This window comes from Malus sylvestris, chromosome 3, assembly GCF_916048215.2.
Source record: "Malus sylvestris chromosome 3, drMalSylv7.2, whole genome shotgun sequence".
Taxonomy (NCBI): domain Eukaryota; kingdom Viridiplantae; phylum Streptophyta; class Magnoliopsida; order Rosales; family Rosaceae; genus Malus; species Malus sylvestris.
In genome coordinates this window covers 7,540,906-7,559,112 of record NC_062262.1, presented here as the reverse complement: position 1 = coordinate 7,559,112, position 18,207 = coordinate 7,540,906, and the positions used below count along the sequence as shown (strand labels likewise).

The window sequence follows — 18,207 nt, the reverse complement described above, 5'->3', positions numbered from 1 at the left end:
GTGAGCTCATATGGTCAATCTGTCTTAGCTTTAGTAAACTGTGACTAATTAGAATTTTTTTCAAGTTTTACTTTTAATGCTCTTATTTTTATTTATTTGTTCTTTATTGTTTATTAATTTAATTTTAATCTTTTTATATATTTTATAATTAACATGGTCAGACTTCACTGCAAAAACTTTGTATAGAAAATTAAATTATGGTGGGAACTGGGAACCCAGGAAAGGTGTATATAGTCAAAGCATGGACTTCTGAACTTTGCTGATTGGTCCCTCTAAAACTGATGTTTTGGTAAAATTTGGCAACTGACTTGGTCATACTTATTGAGTTCAGACCTGCCCAGAAGTCCGTTAAATGCAGTGTGAAGACGTTTCTGCAGATTTTATTGCAAAAGAGTAAAATAGCATATGTCTGATCATTGTGCTGTTCCACAAGTTATCAGGTACTCTGCAATATTTCTCAGTTTTTCCTTCATTAATTTCATTTTTGGTTATCAGTTCCAAATTTTGGTTTTCACCAGTTCCAAATTTCATCACTTTAGAGTCTTGAAAAATAAGGATTCTGAGCAAATCCTGCTAGATAGATTGTTTTTGTGGATAACCCTTTTGTTGAAAGATTTTCTGTCCCCATGGAAGGATTTGAATTCGGCGATGGCTTGAATTTAGTGTATTCTGATGAGAATCTTGCAGATGGGTTCGTAGAGAATCATGAATCCACCAACCCAAATTTCTTTCCATCTAACTTAGATCATCCTAGTGATTTAAGCACTTCTTTGAGCCCGGGTTCGGATGCTGTTACTATCGACACTAATGACTGCAATCAACCTGTGCTCAAGTACATAAGTGAAATTCTTCTGGAGGAAGATTTGGAGGGTAAACCCTGCATGTTGCAGGAATCTTTGGCCCTCCAAGTTGCTGAAAAATATTTTTATGATGCCCTTAATCCGGAGGACCCTCCTTTACTCAACCAACCCTCTTTCTCTGTGTGCCAAAGCTTTGAGAACTCGGATGTTGGTTGTCATAGCAGTGATGGATCTATTGCCAGTTTTCCTAGCAGTAATGGCTCTATATCTGCTAATAGTGGCTGGGTCTGGGATTTTTCACAGCCCTCGCATGGAATCAAGTTCCTTCCAAATGAAAGTTGTGAAACCATTGACCTTGAGAGGGACCAGTTAGCGCCTCCATGTTCTGATCAGTGGCCTCCAGGTCCTTACACGCTGATTGGGAATTTGGCATCGGAGAATGATGGCTACAGCTCAATAAATGGACCAAAGGGAAAGAAGAATCATCGAAGGGAGGATGGCTATGATGCAGAAGAAGGAAGAAGAAACAAGCAGTCAGCTGCTGCTTCTGACAATTCTGATCTGCAAGAAATATATGATAAGGTACTACAGAGTGTGAACCATGAACCTGACTCGTGTTTGCATGATGAATCTTCAAAAACTAAGGGAAATAGGACGTTGCAGCATAAGGAGCAGTCAAAAGGATCTAAATCATCACGTGCAAAGAAACAAAACAGCAACCGGAAAGTAGTAGACTTGTGCAAACTGCTAACTGAATGCGCAGAAGCTGTGGCAAGCTATGACCAACAAGCTGCAAATGAACTACTCAAGCAGATAAGGCAGCACTCTTCGCCCTATGGTGATTCAACCCAGCGATTAGCTCATTACTTCGCTGATGGCTTAGAGGCACGGTTGGCTGGTGCCAGAACCCCGTCATATTGCCCTCTTACGACGATGCACTGTCAAGCTACTGAAATCTTAAAGGCTTACCAGGTGTATGTTACTGCATGCCCTTTCAAGAAGATGGTGCACTTCTTTGCAAACAGAACAATTATGAAAACAGCAGAGAAGGCGACAAGGCTTCACATTATTGATTTTGGTAGTTCTTATGGTTTGCAATGGCCCTGCCTTATCCAGAGTCTCTCAGAGAAAACTGGCGGGCCTCCTAATCTCCGTATCACATTAATTGAGCTTCCCCAACCAGGTTTTCGACCAGCAGAAAGAATTGAAGAGACGGCGCGTCGCTTGACTAAATACTGTGAGAGGTATAATGTCCCATTTGAGTACAACGTCCTTGCCAAGAAATGGGAAACCATCAGACTGGAGGATTTTCGTATTGACAGAAATGAGGTGACCGTGGTTAACTGTATGCACCGGTTGAAGCACATGCCTGATGAAACAGTGATGGCGAACAATCCAAGAGATGCTGTCTTAAATTTGATCAAGAGTCTCAATCCAGACCTTTTTGTGCACGGTGTTGTCAATGGAACATACAATGCACCCGCCTTTGCCACACGGTTCAAACAGGCACTGTTCCACTTCTATACGTTCTTTGATATGTATGAGGCCACTGTTCCGCACGAAGATGAACAAAGAATGTTCTTCGAAAGAGCAATATTTGGGAGGGACATAATGAATGTCGTAGCGTGCGAGGGACTGGAGAGAGTTGAAAGGCCTGAGACATACAAGCAGTGGCAGACTAGGTATGCGAGGATCGGGTTCAATCAGCTCCCGTTAGACCGGGAGCTCTTGAAGAAAGTGAAGACCATGTCGAAGGTGATGGGGTATCATCGTGATTTCCGAATCGAAGATGATGGCCAGTGGATGCTGCAGGGATGGAAAGGAAGAATCGTCATAGCTCTTACTGCTTTGAAGCCTGCTTAGGAGTTTCACTCTGTGATGCCTAAAATCTGTATTTTCTTGTATCTTCAATATTTCCTGTAACCCTTTTTCAATCTTGTTTTCGTTCCTAACTATACGCCTCGTCTGGTATTTGAGATTGTACTAGACTGGATAACTCACTAGATTCAATGTACACGTTGGATGAAGAAACGGATGTGAACTTCCAAATTTAGTCCAAGTTGAAGGAGATGCTAGTGAACATCAGTACGGAGGTTGCTATTGTTGTCTACTTTTTTGGTATTAAATATATTCAAACTTTGGTTCTCTGGTTTGCTGTAAATGTCAACATATTGCAAGAGGTTTGTAGCTAAAATGGATGAGAGAATTTACTGTCGTGTTTTGTTCGGTTCTCTGCTGTCCAAATATCGCTTGTGTAAAAGAAAACAAGTTAGCATGGTCAATGTTCAGAGTCACAGTCACAGTCAAGAAAATAATAAACACATGGGCTTACAAATTTTATCGATTAGCCCAAGTGTAGTTCTTCACAAGAGAAACTCTCATGTAACTAAAGATATCGCGACATTTATCGAACGAGTAGTGTATTTTTTAAACAAACATTTATTGAACAAGTAGTGTACTTTTTAAACACTTGGCAAACATTTAAGTGACGCAACTCAAAACAATATCTTGGTTGCAAAAGAGAATCTCTGCCGCTAGTAATTTAGCGTATTTCCGTACGCTAAGCTAGAGCTATTAGAGTATAGTTTGAAACTGATCTGGGTAATTAGAATTGTTCTACTCGAAATCTAGTAAATCATGATTCAAGCTCTTCCCAAAATCATGTAAATGGATTCCAAGTAAACCATGAACACACCAATCCAATTTTCCTTCCACCCATCTCAGACCATCCAAGTGATTCCGTGTTTTCGAGCCCTGGTTCGGATGCAGATACTATTGACATTAGTGATTGCAATCATCCTGTGCTCAAGTACATAAGTGATATTCTTTTGGAAGAAGATTTGGAGGGTAAGCCCTGCATGTTGCAGGACTGCTTGACCCTCCAAGCTGCTGAGAAATCTTTCTATGATGTTCTCAATCCAAAGGGCCCTTCTTCGTCCAGTCAATCCCCTCTTCCGATGTACCAAAGCTTTGAAAACTCACATGATGATTTCACACAGTGTTGTCATAGTAGTAATGGCCGTGTTGCTGCTAGGACACACTCGGTATCGAGTTCAGAAGCCCCTCACGTCCAATCTTGTCCGGTTGAGTCTTCATCGGATGCATAGGGAGGATAGCGATTATACAGAAGAAGGGAGAAAAAAAACAGTCAGCTGCCTCTAATGATGGCCCTGAGCCACAAGAATTGTTTGATGAGGTTTTGCTCTGTCGGGATGCGGGCCACGAGTTTAAGTCTTGTTTTCACGATCAATATGTCAAAACTGATGCAAGTGGGAAGTTGCAGTGCAACAAGCAACCAAAAGTTTCTAAAGCAGCACGCTCAAAGACAAAGCATAAGAACAGGGAAGTAGTAGATTTGTGCACAATGCTGACTCAATGCGCACAAGCTGTGGCAAACCATGACCAGCGAACTGCGAGTGAACTAATCAAGAAGATAGGGCAGCACTCTTCTCCCAATGGTGATGCAACCGAGAGATTAGCTTATTACTTTGCTGACGCCCTAGAGGCACGCTTGGCTGGCTCCAGCACCCCCTCGTATTCTCCTCTTTTAAGTACACAGACACCAGCTACCGAAATCTTAAAAGCTCACCAGGTGTATGTTACTTCATGCCCTTTCAAGAAGATGTTGTACTTCTTCGCCAATAGAACAATTATCAAACTAGCAGAAAATGCTACGAGGCTTCACATAATTGATTTTGGTATTTCTTATGGTTTCCAATGGCCATGCCTTATCCAACGCCTCTCTAAGAGACCTGGTGGACCTCCTAACCTTCGTATCACAGCAATTGAGCTCCCCCAACCAGGTTTTCGACCCACTGAAAGGGTTGAAGAGACAATGCATCGCCTAGAAAAATATGCTGAGAGATTTGATGTCCCATTTGAGTATACTGTGATTGCTCAGAAATGGGAAACTATCCGATTTGAGGATCTTAAAGTTGACAAATATGAGATGATTGTTGTTAACTGTATGCGCCGGTTAAGGCACATACCCGATGAAACAGTCGTGGTGAGCAGTCCAAGAGACACTGTCCTAAACTTGATCGAGAAAATAAATCCAGACCTTTTCATTCACGGAGTTGTCAATGGGACATACAATTCCCCCTTCTTTGTCACGCGGTTCAGAGAGGCGTTCTTCCACTACTCTGCGTTGTTTGATACGTTTGAGGCTACTATTCCTCGCGAAGATGAACATCGTCTAATGTTCGAAAAAGCAATATATGGTAGAGATATAATGAATGTCATAGCGTGCGAGGGACTAGAACGAGTTGAAAGGCCGGAGACATACAAGTATTGGCAGGTTAGGTATCACCGGGCGGGGTTCAAGCAGGTGCCCCTGGACCAGGAGCTCTTGAAGAAAGTGAAATCCATGCTGAAGTTGATGCGTTATCATAACGATTTTCGAATAGATGAAGATGGCCAATGGATGCTGCAAGGATGGAAAGGAAGAATCGTCATTGCTCTTTCTGCTTTGAAGCCTGCTTAGGAGTTTCACAGTGTGATGCCTAAAATTTGTACTCTCTTTGAATTATCAATATCTCTTGTAGCTTTTCTTTTTTCAATCTTAATTTTCTCTTATCCATCTCTGTCTATGGAGCTTGATCAAATATCTTCTGCAATTTTTTAGTTTTGGAATATGATCATGATGATGTCGGATTTACTACGTGTGTATTTGATGTGAAAGTTACACCATAACACTGACATACTAGCATACACTTAGTAAAAAAAAGTATGATAAGAGCTATGACTTATCTTAAGAATTGTAACTTGTCAACAAGCAATACGACATACTAGAAAATATGTGGCTTATCAAAAAGAATGAGTCCGTTCATTCTCCTATGAGATTACATCTATGTTAACAAACTCTTCCATTCCTTTTGGCTTATTTATCACTTAGCAATCTCACATAAATTAATAATTTAGCGACATTAGATTCAGAAACGAGAGAAAACTCTAATGAATTTGGGATTTAACTTATCAATGCAAAAAATTTCATTTTCCAACGTGAGTTAAATATTCTCAATACAACTCTTAGTACCACAGAAATTAAACATGTGAACAACATTTACTGGGTTACGTGGGATCACAAGCATACTTTGAGCAGAACTCATGATTAACCTACTAAACAGACAACAATATACAATAATCACTCATGGACTTAGAAAAGTTGTATTGGTAGCCCATGTCGGTATGATCGTTATGTTTGTGGTCCTTATTCACTTATACACACACACAGCGGATGGTGCACAAGGTGGCTGGTGACTTTGTCCAACTTGAAGATGAGATTAAGACTTCAGACCTTCCCAGAAGGTTAAGGTTCACGTATGTATGTATGTATGTATGTATGTACGCACGAACGTATGTATGTATGTATAAAGAAACAAAAAAATACTATCACTAAACACGCATACACTCACACATATATATTTGGATATACCTGCAATCATATCTTCTGACCCACTTATGTTTTCATCTTTTTCAGGTGTGAAGTATTCTGCAACTCAAAAGACCAAGAGGTACTCTGAAAATATCCAATATTTGTAAGTTCAAATCTTGATTCTGTTCTTAACCTGCTTGAATTCCACAACCACAAATCTGTATGTTTGTGAGTATTTCTCACTTACCCATTTGGCTTGATTTCTTATCTGGTGTGTGAATTGCATAAAATAAGATTGAAATTATATCACTTTCTTGTTTTCCCCAATTTTTGTTGGCCATCCGTTCCAAAATTCCAATATCTCAGTTGGGTTTTCTGGAAAAACCAGAAAACTCTTACCAGTTTCTGCTAAATTGGTTGTTTTTATGTATAACCTTTATGAAAGATTCTCAATTTCCATGAAAAACTTCCAGTTTGGTTCTACCCAGAATCTTGTCAATGGATTCCAAGTGAATCATGAACCCACCAATCCACTTTTCCTTCCAACTACCACAGACCATCCAACCGATTCCGGGCTTTCGAGCTCGGGATCAGATGGAGATTGCTTTGACATTAGTGACAGCCGTCCTGTGCTCAAGTACATAAGTGATATTCTTTTGGAGGAGGACTTGGAGGATAAGCCCTGCATGTTGCAGAACTGTTTGGCCCTCCTTGCTGCTGAGAAATCTTTCTATGATGTTCTTAATGCGAAGGATCCTCCTTCGCCTGACCAACCGCCTCTTCAGGTGTACCATAGCTTTGAGCACTCAGATGATGATTCCTCACATAGTTGCCATAGCAGTAATGATTCTAGATCTGCTAGGACAGACTCGGTTTTCGATTGTTCAGAAACCCTGTTGGCTTCAGACTCAATTTCTGGGAATTTTGGAGGAGTTGGGGAAGCAAGAACTCTCATTCCAAATGGGAGATATGGAATCATTGACGTGGAGAGGTACCAATCAGTCCCCACGGGAGGTAATACACTGAGGAGGAATTTTGCACCCGAGCCAGAGAATGATGGCTACATCTCAGCAAACAGATTGAAGGGAAAGAAGAATCGTCAAAGGGAGGATGGTGATTATGCAGATGAAGGGAGAAGTAGCAAGCAATCAGCTGCTTTAGGCGACGATGCTGAGCCACAAGAAATGTTTGATAAGGTATTACTCTGTCATGTGAATCATACGCATGAATCTTGTATTCGTGACAAACCTTTGGGCAGTGAGGTATGTGAGAAGTTGCAGCCTACCAAGCAGTCAAAAGGGTCTAAAACAACCCGCTCGAAGAAACAGAACAATAACAGGGAAGTTGTGGATCTTACCACCCTGCTAACTCAATGTGCACAAGCCGTGGCAAGCTATGACCAACGAACTGCGAGTGAACTACTGAAGCAGATAAGGAAGCACTCTTCTCCCTATGGTGATGCAACCGAGAGATTATCTCATTACTTTGCTGATGGCCTTGAGGCGCGCTTGGCAGGAGCCAGAACCCCGTTATATTCGCCTCTTTTGAGTATACAGACACCAGTTGCTGAAATCTTAAAAGCCTACCAGATGTATGTTAAGTATTGCCCTTTCAAGCACATGTTACACTTCTTTTCCAACAGGACAATTATTAAACTAGCTGAAAAGGCAACAAGGCTTCACGTTGTTGATTTTGGTATTTCCTATGGTTTCCAATGGCCCTGCTTTATCCAACGCCTCTCAGAGAGAAATGGTGGACCTCCTCATATTCGTTTGACAGCAATTGAGCTTCCCCAACCAGGTTTTCTACCTACAGAAAGGGTTGAAGAGACGGGGCGTCGCTTGAAAAAATATGCTGCAAGATTTAATGTCCAGTTTGAGTACAAGGTCATTGCACGGAAATGGGAGACTATCCAACTTGAGGATCTTAAAATTGACAGAAATGAGCTTACTGTGGTGAACTGCATGCACCGGTTAAAGCACATACCTGATGAAACCGTGGTGGTAAGCAGTCCTAGGGACATTGTCCTAAAGTTGATCAGAAAAATTAATCCAGACCTATTTATTCACGGAGTCATCAACGGGACATACAATTCACCCTTCTTTGTCACACGGTTCAAAGAGGCGCTCTACCACTTCTCTGCAATGTTTGACATGTTTGAGGCCACTATTCCTCGAGAAGATGAGCAGCGGCTGATGTTTGAAAAGGCAGTATATGGTAAAGACATAATGAATGTCGTCGCGTGTGAAGGACTGGAACGAGTTGAAAGGCCTGAGACATACAAGCAGTGGCAGGTTAGGTATCATCGAGCTGGGTTCAAGCAGGTGCCTTTAGACCAGGGACTCTTGAAGAGAGTGAAGATTATGCTGAAGGCAATGGATTATCATGATGATTTTCGAATAGATGAAGATGGCGAGTGGATGCTTCAGGGATGGAAAGGCAGAATCATCTTCGGTCTTGCGTTCTGGAAACCTGCTTAGGTGCTGGATCTCATGTTATCTAGGCTAGAGTTTTTAAGAGTCGTGGATAACTATTACAATATGCAATCTTTTTGTTCTCTAGTTTTCAAGTTGTTTGTACTATACTGTTCTAAATAATTTCGTTTGGTGTCACTTAGGCCCTACCTAGATGTTTGGCGACTAGCCACCGTTTTAATTAATCTCTAGATGTTTAAAAATTAAGGAATGGCGCCTAGGCGTCCATCTAGACCCACCTAGGCGTCTATCTAGGTCGCAACTGTCATATAGACAGAAAATAATTAACTATCATTTTGCATTTTATTTTTTCAATAAATTGTTAGAAAGTTGTTGAATAATTGGATGAACACTCGTTCTCCATGTTTTCAACATATTCTAATACTTTATAATCTGTCTGTCATTATACTTTGGATAACTAAATTTAATTAAAATTAAAAAAAGAAAAAGAAAAACCGCCTAGGTTCCCCACTAGGTGCTAGGGCTTTGCCTGGTGCCAAACTAGAGTCAAGCATCTTTTAGACTCTCATGTAATATACGTAGTCATGGTTTATGATTAACAGCTCTCTGATCAAAATGCAGCTCAACTAAAAGAATTTAGTCCGGAAAGCCCTCTAAGCGCGGTTACTTGGCTGCGGCAGCCTCATTGCAGCTTATGCGCGCGATGTAACTTCTAACTCATTAGTTACATAGGAAGCAGGGATTAAACTTGATGAAAATTTTTAATATGGCTTAACAGATTTAAGAACTTGAACTAACGAATCAAAGCGTGAAGTGATGAACTCGAAACTTAAAATTATGCAGTGAAAATCATGAATTTACTTCAAACACACATTCGACTTGTAAACTTCAAGAAGCTAGCCGAAGAGGACTGTCACGATAAACTCATTTAACCTGTGATTCCTTAGTTACTCGCTGACTCTCTCGCTTTTTTACTCGGGAATCCGAAGGCCAAAATACACAGTTTACCAGGCCATTTTAACTGCTATGCATCATTGACGGTAAACCTAATGCACAATGCATGCAATTCAAGTGTATGAGAGAGAGAGAGAGAGAGAGAGAGAGAGAGAGAGAGAGAATTTGGACTAAACGCTTGAGGAACAAGTACCAGGCCATTTTGGACTGCTATGCATCATTGACAGCAAACCTAATATACAATGCATGCAATTCAAGTGTATACAATGCATGCAATTCAAGTGAGAGAGAGAGAGAGAGAGAGAGAGAGCCTATAAATATTCAAATGCCACAAAAGAAATCGCCATGCATTGAGTCAAACCAAATAGGCAAAAAAATAAAAATAAAAAAAAATCAAGGCTTTTCTCTGAAAAATTCAAGAGACTGTTCTGGTTGAAAAAAAAAAAAAAAAAAACCCACCACATTGTGTTTTGTTAGAGATCCACATCACATCAAATTGGATGAATCTGACCCCACCACAAAAAAAAAAGAAAAAGAAAAATCAAGGCTTTAAGAGACTGTTCTGGTTGAAAAAAATACCCCACCACATCTTCTGTGTATCGGTAGAGATCCACATCAAATTGGATGACACTGACCCTGTTTATTAAAATGCAAGGACAAATTGGAATCCCCTTTAATATTACTTTTCTCTCATGTTATGAATCAAGGGTTTGAATAGATTGGCGTCCTTGTTGCTGTAGTTAAAGGTAGCCGCCCCACCGCACCATATCATGGATAATGCACCAAAGCTTAGAAAAAGTTTGGTACTATCCATACATCTTTTTTTATCTTTTACATACACTTTTTAATTTTCAGTCGTCTGATCGAATGAATTAAAGAATATCAAAAAATAAAAATTAATAGATGGATTGTGAAAGGTAAAAACGAGTGTATGAATAGCACCACCCTAGAAAAAACCATCTTTGGTTTAGTAAAGCACATAGTTTATGCATGATTATATGGTACTAGAAACTGTCTTGCTAGACTGTTTGGCATCAGAAAATACTTATATTACTAGATTGTGAATCTGATATATTAATTAGGTTGATTCTTATCTGAATATGTTATTTACATTCATAATACGATAACATAAGCATTTATCCACTACAAATCTAAAAAGAGAGATTTACCTTATATATTGGTTCTCCAAGTTGTGTCATGTGTCTCATAGCCTCGTGGCTGGTGCGAAAAAAACAAAAGCTCATACAATGCCCGTCTCTTCAGTCTCTTCACCAAATCTTAGAGCATGTTTGGAAGAACGTTTGGCCAAATGTAGTTGCTTATATCACATTTGACATAAATACACAACAAGACACTATATTTAAACTCACAGACGATTTCACCCAAAAAAAAAAAAAACTCACAGTACAACAATATAAACGTTAATATGAGAATGTAAGTTTAACAAGAGAATATTACCTTAATAATGATACTCCAAATTGTGTTATGTACCGTGTCCATAGTCTCATGATGTAGCATTAAAGTATTTACCCCTATACTCAAATCGTGTTTGGAAATACTTTTGTTAAAAAACGATTGTTTATACCACGTTTGATATAAATAGACAAACAAACTTTCTTCATGTTAAATCACTGTTTCTCCCAATAGAAATAAAAATAAAAATAAAAAAACAGAAGAAAACAAAACAAAATCAATTCTTCTCGTGCAATAATCTTTGGTCCCCCACTTTTACAATTCACACATTTGCATCCCGATGTATCTGGTTGTCCAGCCCAAACGACTAGTCCAAAATTGTTTTTAACTACAAACGATATTCTACACTAAATTTATCATATGAAAAAAAAAAAATTAAACCCATAACGCAGTAAGTTGATAAAGAATTAACCACCACGACAATCCACCACTTACATTACTAGTCCAAGAAACTTCTTTTTAATCAATCATCATACACAATATTATCGGTCCATTTAGTACTAAATACTAATCAATGAGAGGTTTCTCCAATCAAGTGTAACCTTTTGACTCTGGTGATGGCAATCAAAACTTAATATAATAAAGCAGTGAAAGCAAAAGCTAAAAGGAAATGGAATAATATTCCACTCTTAATATAAAAACAAGCAAATCAATTTTGTTTACTAAACTAATCCAATAATTGTAGGATTATCACTCATTAGTAACCGCTAATCCCACATAGGGGTAGATTTGGCAACAAATAAGTCAAGCTGAGTTCTGAGTCAGGTTCACATAATCTGATCATGAAATGGTACTATATTCATATTTAATAAGGACAAGGATTGTCTACCCTTTATTTTTCCATGCTCTTATATTTGTGTGATCACGGTTAAATCACGTCAACATTTTATATTACTATTCATTTTTGTCTTATTATCTTTATAAAAAAAAAAATATAAAATGTTAACGTGGTTTAACCGTGACCACACAAAACAAAGACATGAAAAATGAGAGGGCATACAATCCTTGTCCATTTAATAAAGAATTATTCAACCGTGTAAAGAAAGTATGATGCCTTTACGTTTTGATAGGGACATACACCGGAACCGGTTATAAATTTTTAATCAAATATAGAACTGTAGCACATCAAATAAAAAATGAACAGCACTAACAATGATCGAAGCACAAACAATCAATGATACTAATTCGTGATTTAGGTACAGGTTATGACATGTTTAGTGACCTTCCAAGTTCTAGTTTCTATTAAATGTTTGTAATTAAGTTAAAAAGTGTTTCTATTTGGAGTACGGACTCGTTTGGATGTGCTTTTAAAGTGACTGAAAACGCTTTTTGAGAAAATATTTTTGAGTTTTAAAAGCACTTAAAGTGCTTTCTACAAGAAGCACCAGTTATGTGCTTCTTCCAGGAAACACTTTAAGTGATTTTCTAGAATTTACTTGTATTTTTACTAATGATTGGTTCTAAAAACATTTTTACCAAAAACGTTTTCAGTCATTTCAAAAGTACATCCAAACGAGCTTTACATCTTTAAGAAAAATGTAAGTGCTTTCTAAAGGAATGACACAATAGGTGTTTTTTTTTTCCAGAAAACACTTCAAATATATTTTTTAAATCCAACACAATTTTTTTCCGCCAAACGCTAATAAAAACACTTTGGTAATCCAAAAAACGCTTTTAGTTACTTTAAAATAACTTCCATGCAGGCCCGATAATTTCCCTCCAACAAAATCGATCCATTTTGATGACATATATTAATCAATTTCCCATTTCCAGGAAGGTGTGATCAGATAGACTTTTGGTAGCAGACCAAGATTCTTTGTTCATAAGATTTATCATCATTCCTCTTTTATTAGTTTTAGGATTTTTGAGAACTTCATCCAACATGATTGGTTGAAGCCCTGAAATATTCTAAGTTGGCTGCTATTGTAATATAAGTGTAGGCTTAATTTGATCTTGTACCAATTTTGAAGTCTCATTGCCTAATATTTACAAGTGCTAAAGTCTTTTTGTTTTAAGTTTTAAATATTAATTTATAAATTTTCATTTGTGTTTTAGCTTCTTCTATTGTTTTATGAAGTTCATGTAAAGTTTCTAATATATCCCTGGATTTAACGGAAAGAAAGACGATGTTAGTGAACATGGCCAATTGTGCAATACATTGTTAAATTCAAAGACTAAAAAAACTAATATGAGAGTTCAGTGAACTATTGCTACAAATAAGCCTACAAGTATATATAAAACTAGAAGTGTTCATACACTTCCTGCTCTCTTCATCCGCTCAGATTTCTCATTTGCTTCTGAATCCCGTTAGATTATGGATACCTTTGAGGATGAACTTCCCAGTCCCATGAACAAATCCGTAATCGAGCAAGTCGACGTCCCGGCTGACTCGAATGCGAATCCTGTTCATGAGTTTGAAGCCAACCATGATTTCACTGATCACAATTTCTTCCCTGTCAATTCAGACCCTTCAGATAATTTATCCTCGTTGCCGGGGGTGAGCACGGAGATGAATTTTCCGGAAAGCAGTGAAGCATCCAATGCAATTCTCAAGTACATAAGGGAGATGCTTATGGAGGAGGAGGAATACTTGGTGAACAAGCCCTGCATGCTGCAGGAAGGTTTGGCACTCCAAGCTGCCGAAAAGTCATTGCATGATGTGCTTGTTCAGGAGCAAAATCCCTCTTCAAGTGATCCACTTCTTAGTTCCATACATCGAAATGTTGAGGCCCCGAACGAGGGCAGTAATCACAGCAGTACTGGCTCTATAGCTGCTGGAAACCGGGTTGGCTCGGATTGGGGTTCTGTTCAAGATGTTTTCGAGTCCTCTCGTGCCCAAATTCCAAACCCTTTGGTTTTGAGCAGCGAGGGTGAAATCACGCATCTAAAACACAATTCATCGTCTGTTGTGGAGCTGAGGGAGCTGCAGGGAAAGGATGTGAGTTTCAATTCGGACAAGGATGGCAGTGACTCGTCAAATGGATCATGGAGTAAGAAGAGTCGTCAGAGGGAGGACGAGGATTCTCTAGATGACTGGAGGAGAAACAAGGATCCAGCGGTTTATGCCGACGAATTTGAGCTACCGCAGCTGTTTGATAAGGTACTGCTCTGTCAGGGTGAGAAACAAGAGTCCAACTCATGTTCTCCCAAGGAAAGCGAGAAGTTGCAGCTCAACCGGAAGTCAAAAGGATCGAAGGGCAAGAAAACACGCAAGAAAAAGCTGGATGACAATGCGGGGATGGTTGATCTATGGACGCTGATGACTCAATGCGCACAAGCTGTTGCAAGCTATGACAAAAGGAATGCAAATGAACAACTCAAGCAGATAAGGCTGCACTCTTCTCCCTACGGCGATGGCACGCAGAGATTAGCTCATTACGTGGCAAATGGCCTCGAACTGCGCTTGGGTGCTGATGTTCCCTCGTACGCCTCTCTTCCCAGCAGTGAGATGTCAGCTGCTGATATCTTAAAAGCTTACCAGACTTACATCACGGCATGCCCTTTCCACAAGATGTCGAATATCTATGCTAACCAAACGATTCTGAAACAAGCAGAGAAGGAGACAAGGCTTCACATCATTGATTTCGGTGTCCTCTATGGCTACCAATGGCCTTCCCTCATCCAAGACCTCTCCAAGAGACACGGCGGGCCTCCCATGCTTCGCATAACCGGAGTAGAGTTTCCCCAGCCAGGTTTCCGGCCTTCAGAAAGGGTTGAACAGACAGGGCGGCGCCTAGCAAATTACTGCAAGAGGTTTAACGTCCCCTTCAAGTACAACGTCATAGCAACGAATTGGGAAACAATTCGGTCTGAGGATATCAAAATCGACAGAGATGAGTTCACTGTAGTCAGCTGCTTGTACCGGCTAAAAAATCTACGAGATGATACAGTGACAGACTGTCCTAGGGATACAGTTTTGAAGCTGATCCGAAGAATTAGCCCGGATTTGTTCATCCATGGGGTAGTCAATGGATCCTACAATGCACCCTTCTTTGACATACGCTTCCGAGAGGCACTCTTCCATTTTTCTTCCCTGTTCAACATGTTTGAGGCGACTGTGCCACGAGAAGATCCACAGAGGTTGCTCTACGAGCAAGAAGTATTTGGCAGAGATGTTATCAATGTGATAGCATGTGAGGGTCCAAGAAGGGTCGAAAGGCCGGAGACATACAAGCAGTGGCAGATTAGAAACAAGAGAGCCGGGTTCAGGCAGGTACCATCAGACCAGGAGATCTTGAAGGAAATCAGGAGTATGGTGAAGAGAGATTACCATAAGGATTTCTCCGTCGACGAAGATGGAATGTGGGTGTTGCAGGGATGGAAAGGCAGGATATTCCATGCTATTTCGTACTGGAAACCTGTTTGAGAGTTACAAAAGGCACCAAGGCAATGCCCGAAAAGTGTTTGCTAGCAGTCTGGCTCAATTCTGTTGGTTTTCGGACTTCGGGAGAGTAATTTTACGGGACTTAGATTAGCTAGTACTGATTAGAACTTGTGAGCATGATTTGTAGTTATGTACTCTCTTAAAATCTGATTTGGGTGTACTAATAGTTCAGTTTAATGAAAGTTAATCGTTATGTTTTGAAGACCGGTCGATGAATGCATCGGAGAGCCCTGAAAGCCGATATCAAGGCCGTCGACCATAAGTATTCTCCTGGGTGCTAAACCTGCTGATAAACCTAGGAGCCATAGTATCTTCACCACAATTATCAAGATTCCAAAGTAATTCTCTCGTAAGTCCGGTAACCTAATCGTTGAACCACAAACAAGAACTAACAAAAACGCAATGTTATAAACCATAGATTGGAGCATGAACTTCTTTATTATACTTAAAACTCCCGAGTATAATAGAAATTTGTGTGCCGAAAAGCGAGAAACCAGTTCACCATAAAATCTAACAAATTTGAATGGCTGTTATGAGAAGCGAGCATTAAATATTTGACAAGAAGATTACACATTTAAATGATAGGGCTTGAAAGCAATTAAAAAGTAAACGTACACGCAACTATAAGTGAATCACCTAGTTATGCTTAGCCTCTTTTGTTTTGACCCTTTGATGGTCTGAGAACATTCCAGTTCAGGTTTTCACCCTTTGGTTTCCTGAAGGAGCCCTTACTTGTATTTGGTGATGACTGCTGACCAACTTGATTAAGTTTGGGCGACTTGTTCGGATGTTGTTTCCCAGAAACTTCTTCGGACTGTTTTCTTTTATGGTCTCCATTAGGCTCACCGTTCGACTTGTCAGTATTTGAGCACCCTGCTTCATCCATCGAGGATCCATTTTCTCTGTTGAAATGCAAATAGGAGAAAAAAGATAGGAGAGCAGAAGCAAAATTTTGGAACCAATTTTTGCCAACATATATTTCTTAGTCATCCAACAGAATTTTCATTTAAAGAGACAAAAGAACAAAAATTAAGTATTGAAATGTCAAATCACCCACCTAAATGACACTTTTTCACTATGGATGCTAGAAGATGTGGCAGCGGCAGCAGCAGGCTGACCAGGGTTTTCCGGTACTTGATTCAGTTTCTATCATGGAAACACTTTTATGTGAGGTGAAATAAAGCCAATCAAGAAGTACACAAGATGTCAATAGCCACTAGAAATCTTAAGGTCCATGAAACTTATACTCACATCAATCGCTGGATTGAAACTTTGAAACGACATCCGCCCTCTAACTGCTTCAGGTTGAGGGTCACCTTCCACTATGACCACGCTGCCCAGCCGTCCACATGAAGCAAGTAAAATTTGAACAAAAGGAGGTGGAGTAATGTAACTAATGAATAACTATGGCAGGCAGTCGCAATCATCTCTCGTTCAATGCACGGAGTTATCTTAATTGAGGCCTTAGGGCATCCACGTTGAGACATTAATGCCGTTGCATACTAAGGGATCCCAAAAAGGGTTAAAACCTTATTAATACCAATTAAGTAAAACTCTCTCTTGGAAGTTATAGCTTATAGTTAGGTTCTACAAACTGGTTCTCCTAGGAATCATCATTCACAACCTATAGCCAATTTTTCGATACCAATAAATCCACAATTTCTTAAATTCCTCAGATACTCCACCTGCTTTAGGTCACAAAAAAATCTTTCCCTTCGAAAACTATCATGCAACAAACGATTACGAAGCGACGATCCACACTAAACCTTCAAATATATTCTTTTCAGCAACTTAATCCAAAAGGCGAAACAGTTCAAATACTTTAGATAAAAATTAGAACAAGAAATAAAGAGATGGAAAATCTACCACTTTCTTATTTGGCGGGAAGGGAAAGCAAAATCCACAGCTGGTTTGACATCTTCTTCTTTCTTCACCTCTCTCTGAGTTGCTCTTTGCATAAACTACAGTAATTAAGAAAAATTAACCCCATTACGTTAAATTAATCTGAAAATCTAATTACAGGTGGACCAGATAATTATAAAACTCAAAATTAAAAAACCCCAAGAAGAATTTAAGCAAAACCCAGATCAGATTGTAAGTGGTTTTATCAAAAATAATAATTTAATCAGAAATTAACACTGAAAATTAATCGAAAAGCCCCAAAAATTGAAATTTCTTCGTTTCTTTTTACCTTTAAGTTCCTGAGAGTGCTGGAAAGCTCTCGCTTCGCCATATTAGCTTTCTGGGTTTTCACTCTGGAATCCAATTGAGAATTGAAGTCCTTAACTTTAAGTGGAATTTCTCTGTGGAGGCTCCGCCGTGAATGAAAAAGCTTTCCTTTATTTCTTCTGCAACTGCGGGAGGAGAAGACGATGAGGGAGGACGAAAGGTTTCTTTTGGGGACGAATGGGGATTACCGAACGAAAAGACAAATTTGACCCTCTCTGGTGATGGGCTTCTTTTGGGCCAGGGCTTGGGCCAACTAGGTCACCAAGTCCACGTTAACTCCAAATTTGCACCTAGGTTTTTGAGGTTGCAATCCTTTCATCTCTAAATTTTTTTGTCTCCAGTTGGTCCCTTAAACTTTTGAACTTCTATTTAATAGGATAAATTTGCAAGAGAATTGTAGTTCATGTTGATGCAGGACAAGATAGAGATCGATTAAAAGGTGAGCAATCTGAAGGAATTTGTATGAGCTTAGTCAAAGAATCATTAGTTCCGTATTCATTCATCATCCATACTGTAAGTACATTATCACTTTTCCGAGTGATATCAAAAAAGGATCTA

General features: G+C 39.4%; 4 protein-coding genes and 1 pseudogene across 4 annotated transcripts; 4 read left to right on the top strand and 1 right to left on the bottom strand.

Annotated features, from left to right (window-relative positions):
- Positions 1-127: 127 nt before the first annotated feature.
- LOC126616857 (scarecrow-like protein 30) lies at positions 128-2,945 on the top strand. The gene has a single exon (XM_050284986.1). The coding sequence runs from the start codon at positions 627-629 to the stop codon at positions 2,661-2,663; it is 2,037 nt and encodes a 678-aa protein (XP_050140943.1). The 5' UTR covers positions 128-626; the 3' UTR covers positions 2,664-2,945.
- LOC126616918 (scarecrow-like protein 30) lies at positions 2,870-5,283 on the top strand (annotated as a pseudogene).
- Positions 5,284-6,240: 957 nt separating this feature from the next.
- Positions 6,241-8,786, top strand: LOC126616853 (scarecrow-like protein 14). The gene has a single exon (XM_050284982.1). The coding sequence runs from the start codon at positions 6,600-6,602 to the stop codon at positions 8,652-8,654; it is 2,055 nt and encodes a 684-aa protein (XP_050140939.1). The 5' UTR covers positions 6,241-6,599; the 3' UTR covers positions 8,655-8,786.
- A 4,472-nt stretch (positions 8,787-13,258) lies between these two features.
- LOC126616854 (scarecrow-like protein 30) lies at positions 13,259-15,622 on the top strand. Its single transcript, XM_050284983.1, has one exon. The coding sequence runs from the start codon at positions 13,351-13,353 to the stop codon at positions 15,400-15,402; it is 2,052 nt and encodes a 683-aa protein (XP_050140940.1). The 5' UTR covers positions 13,259-13,350; the 3' UTR covers positions 15,403-15,622.
- A 295-nt stretch (positions 15,623-15,917) lies between these two features.
- Positions 15,918-17,823, bottom strand: LOC126616855 (uncharacterized). The gene is made up of 5 exons (XM_050284984.1): positions 17,612-17,823; positions 17,287-17,381; positions 16,672-16,753; positions 16,478-16,566; positions 15,918-16,322 (listed from the first exon to the last, which is right to left on the bottom strand). Exons 1-5 carry the CDS (start codon positions 17,651-17,653, stop codon positions 16,067-16,069), a joined length of 564 nt encoding a protein of 187 aa, XP_050140941.1. The 5' UTR covers positions 17,654-17,823; the 3' UTR covers positions 15,918-16,066.
- Between the last annotated feature and the right edge of the window lie 384 nt (positions 17,824-18,207).

Bases quoted from the DNA above. Each gene is read 5' to 3' on its own strand.
- LOC126616853 (XM_050284982.1), top strand. From the start codon at position 6,600: ATGTATAACCTTTATGAAAGATTCTCAATTTCCATGAAAAACTTCCAG.
- LOC126616854 (XM_050284983.1), top strand. From the start codon at position 13,351: ATGGATACCTTTGAGGATGAACTTCCCAGTCCCATGAACAAATCCGTA.
- LOC126616857 (XM_050284986.1), top strand. From the start codon at position 627: ATGGAAGGATTTGAATTCGGCGATGGCTTGAATTTAGTGTATTCTGAT.
- LOC126616855 (XM_050284984.1), bottom strand. From the start codon at position 17,653: ATGGCGAAGCGAGAGCTTTCCAGCACTCTCAGGAACTTAAAG. The intron at 16,754-17,286 runs GTAGATTTTCCA...ACGGCTGGGCAG, and splicing joins TCCCGCCAAATAAGAAAGTG to CGTGGTCATAGTGGAAGGTG. The intron at 16,323-16,477 runs GTGGGTGATTTG...GCATTTCAACAG, and splicing joins AGTGAAAAAGTGTCATTTAG to AGAAAATGGATCCTCGATGG.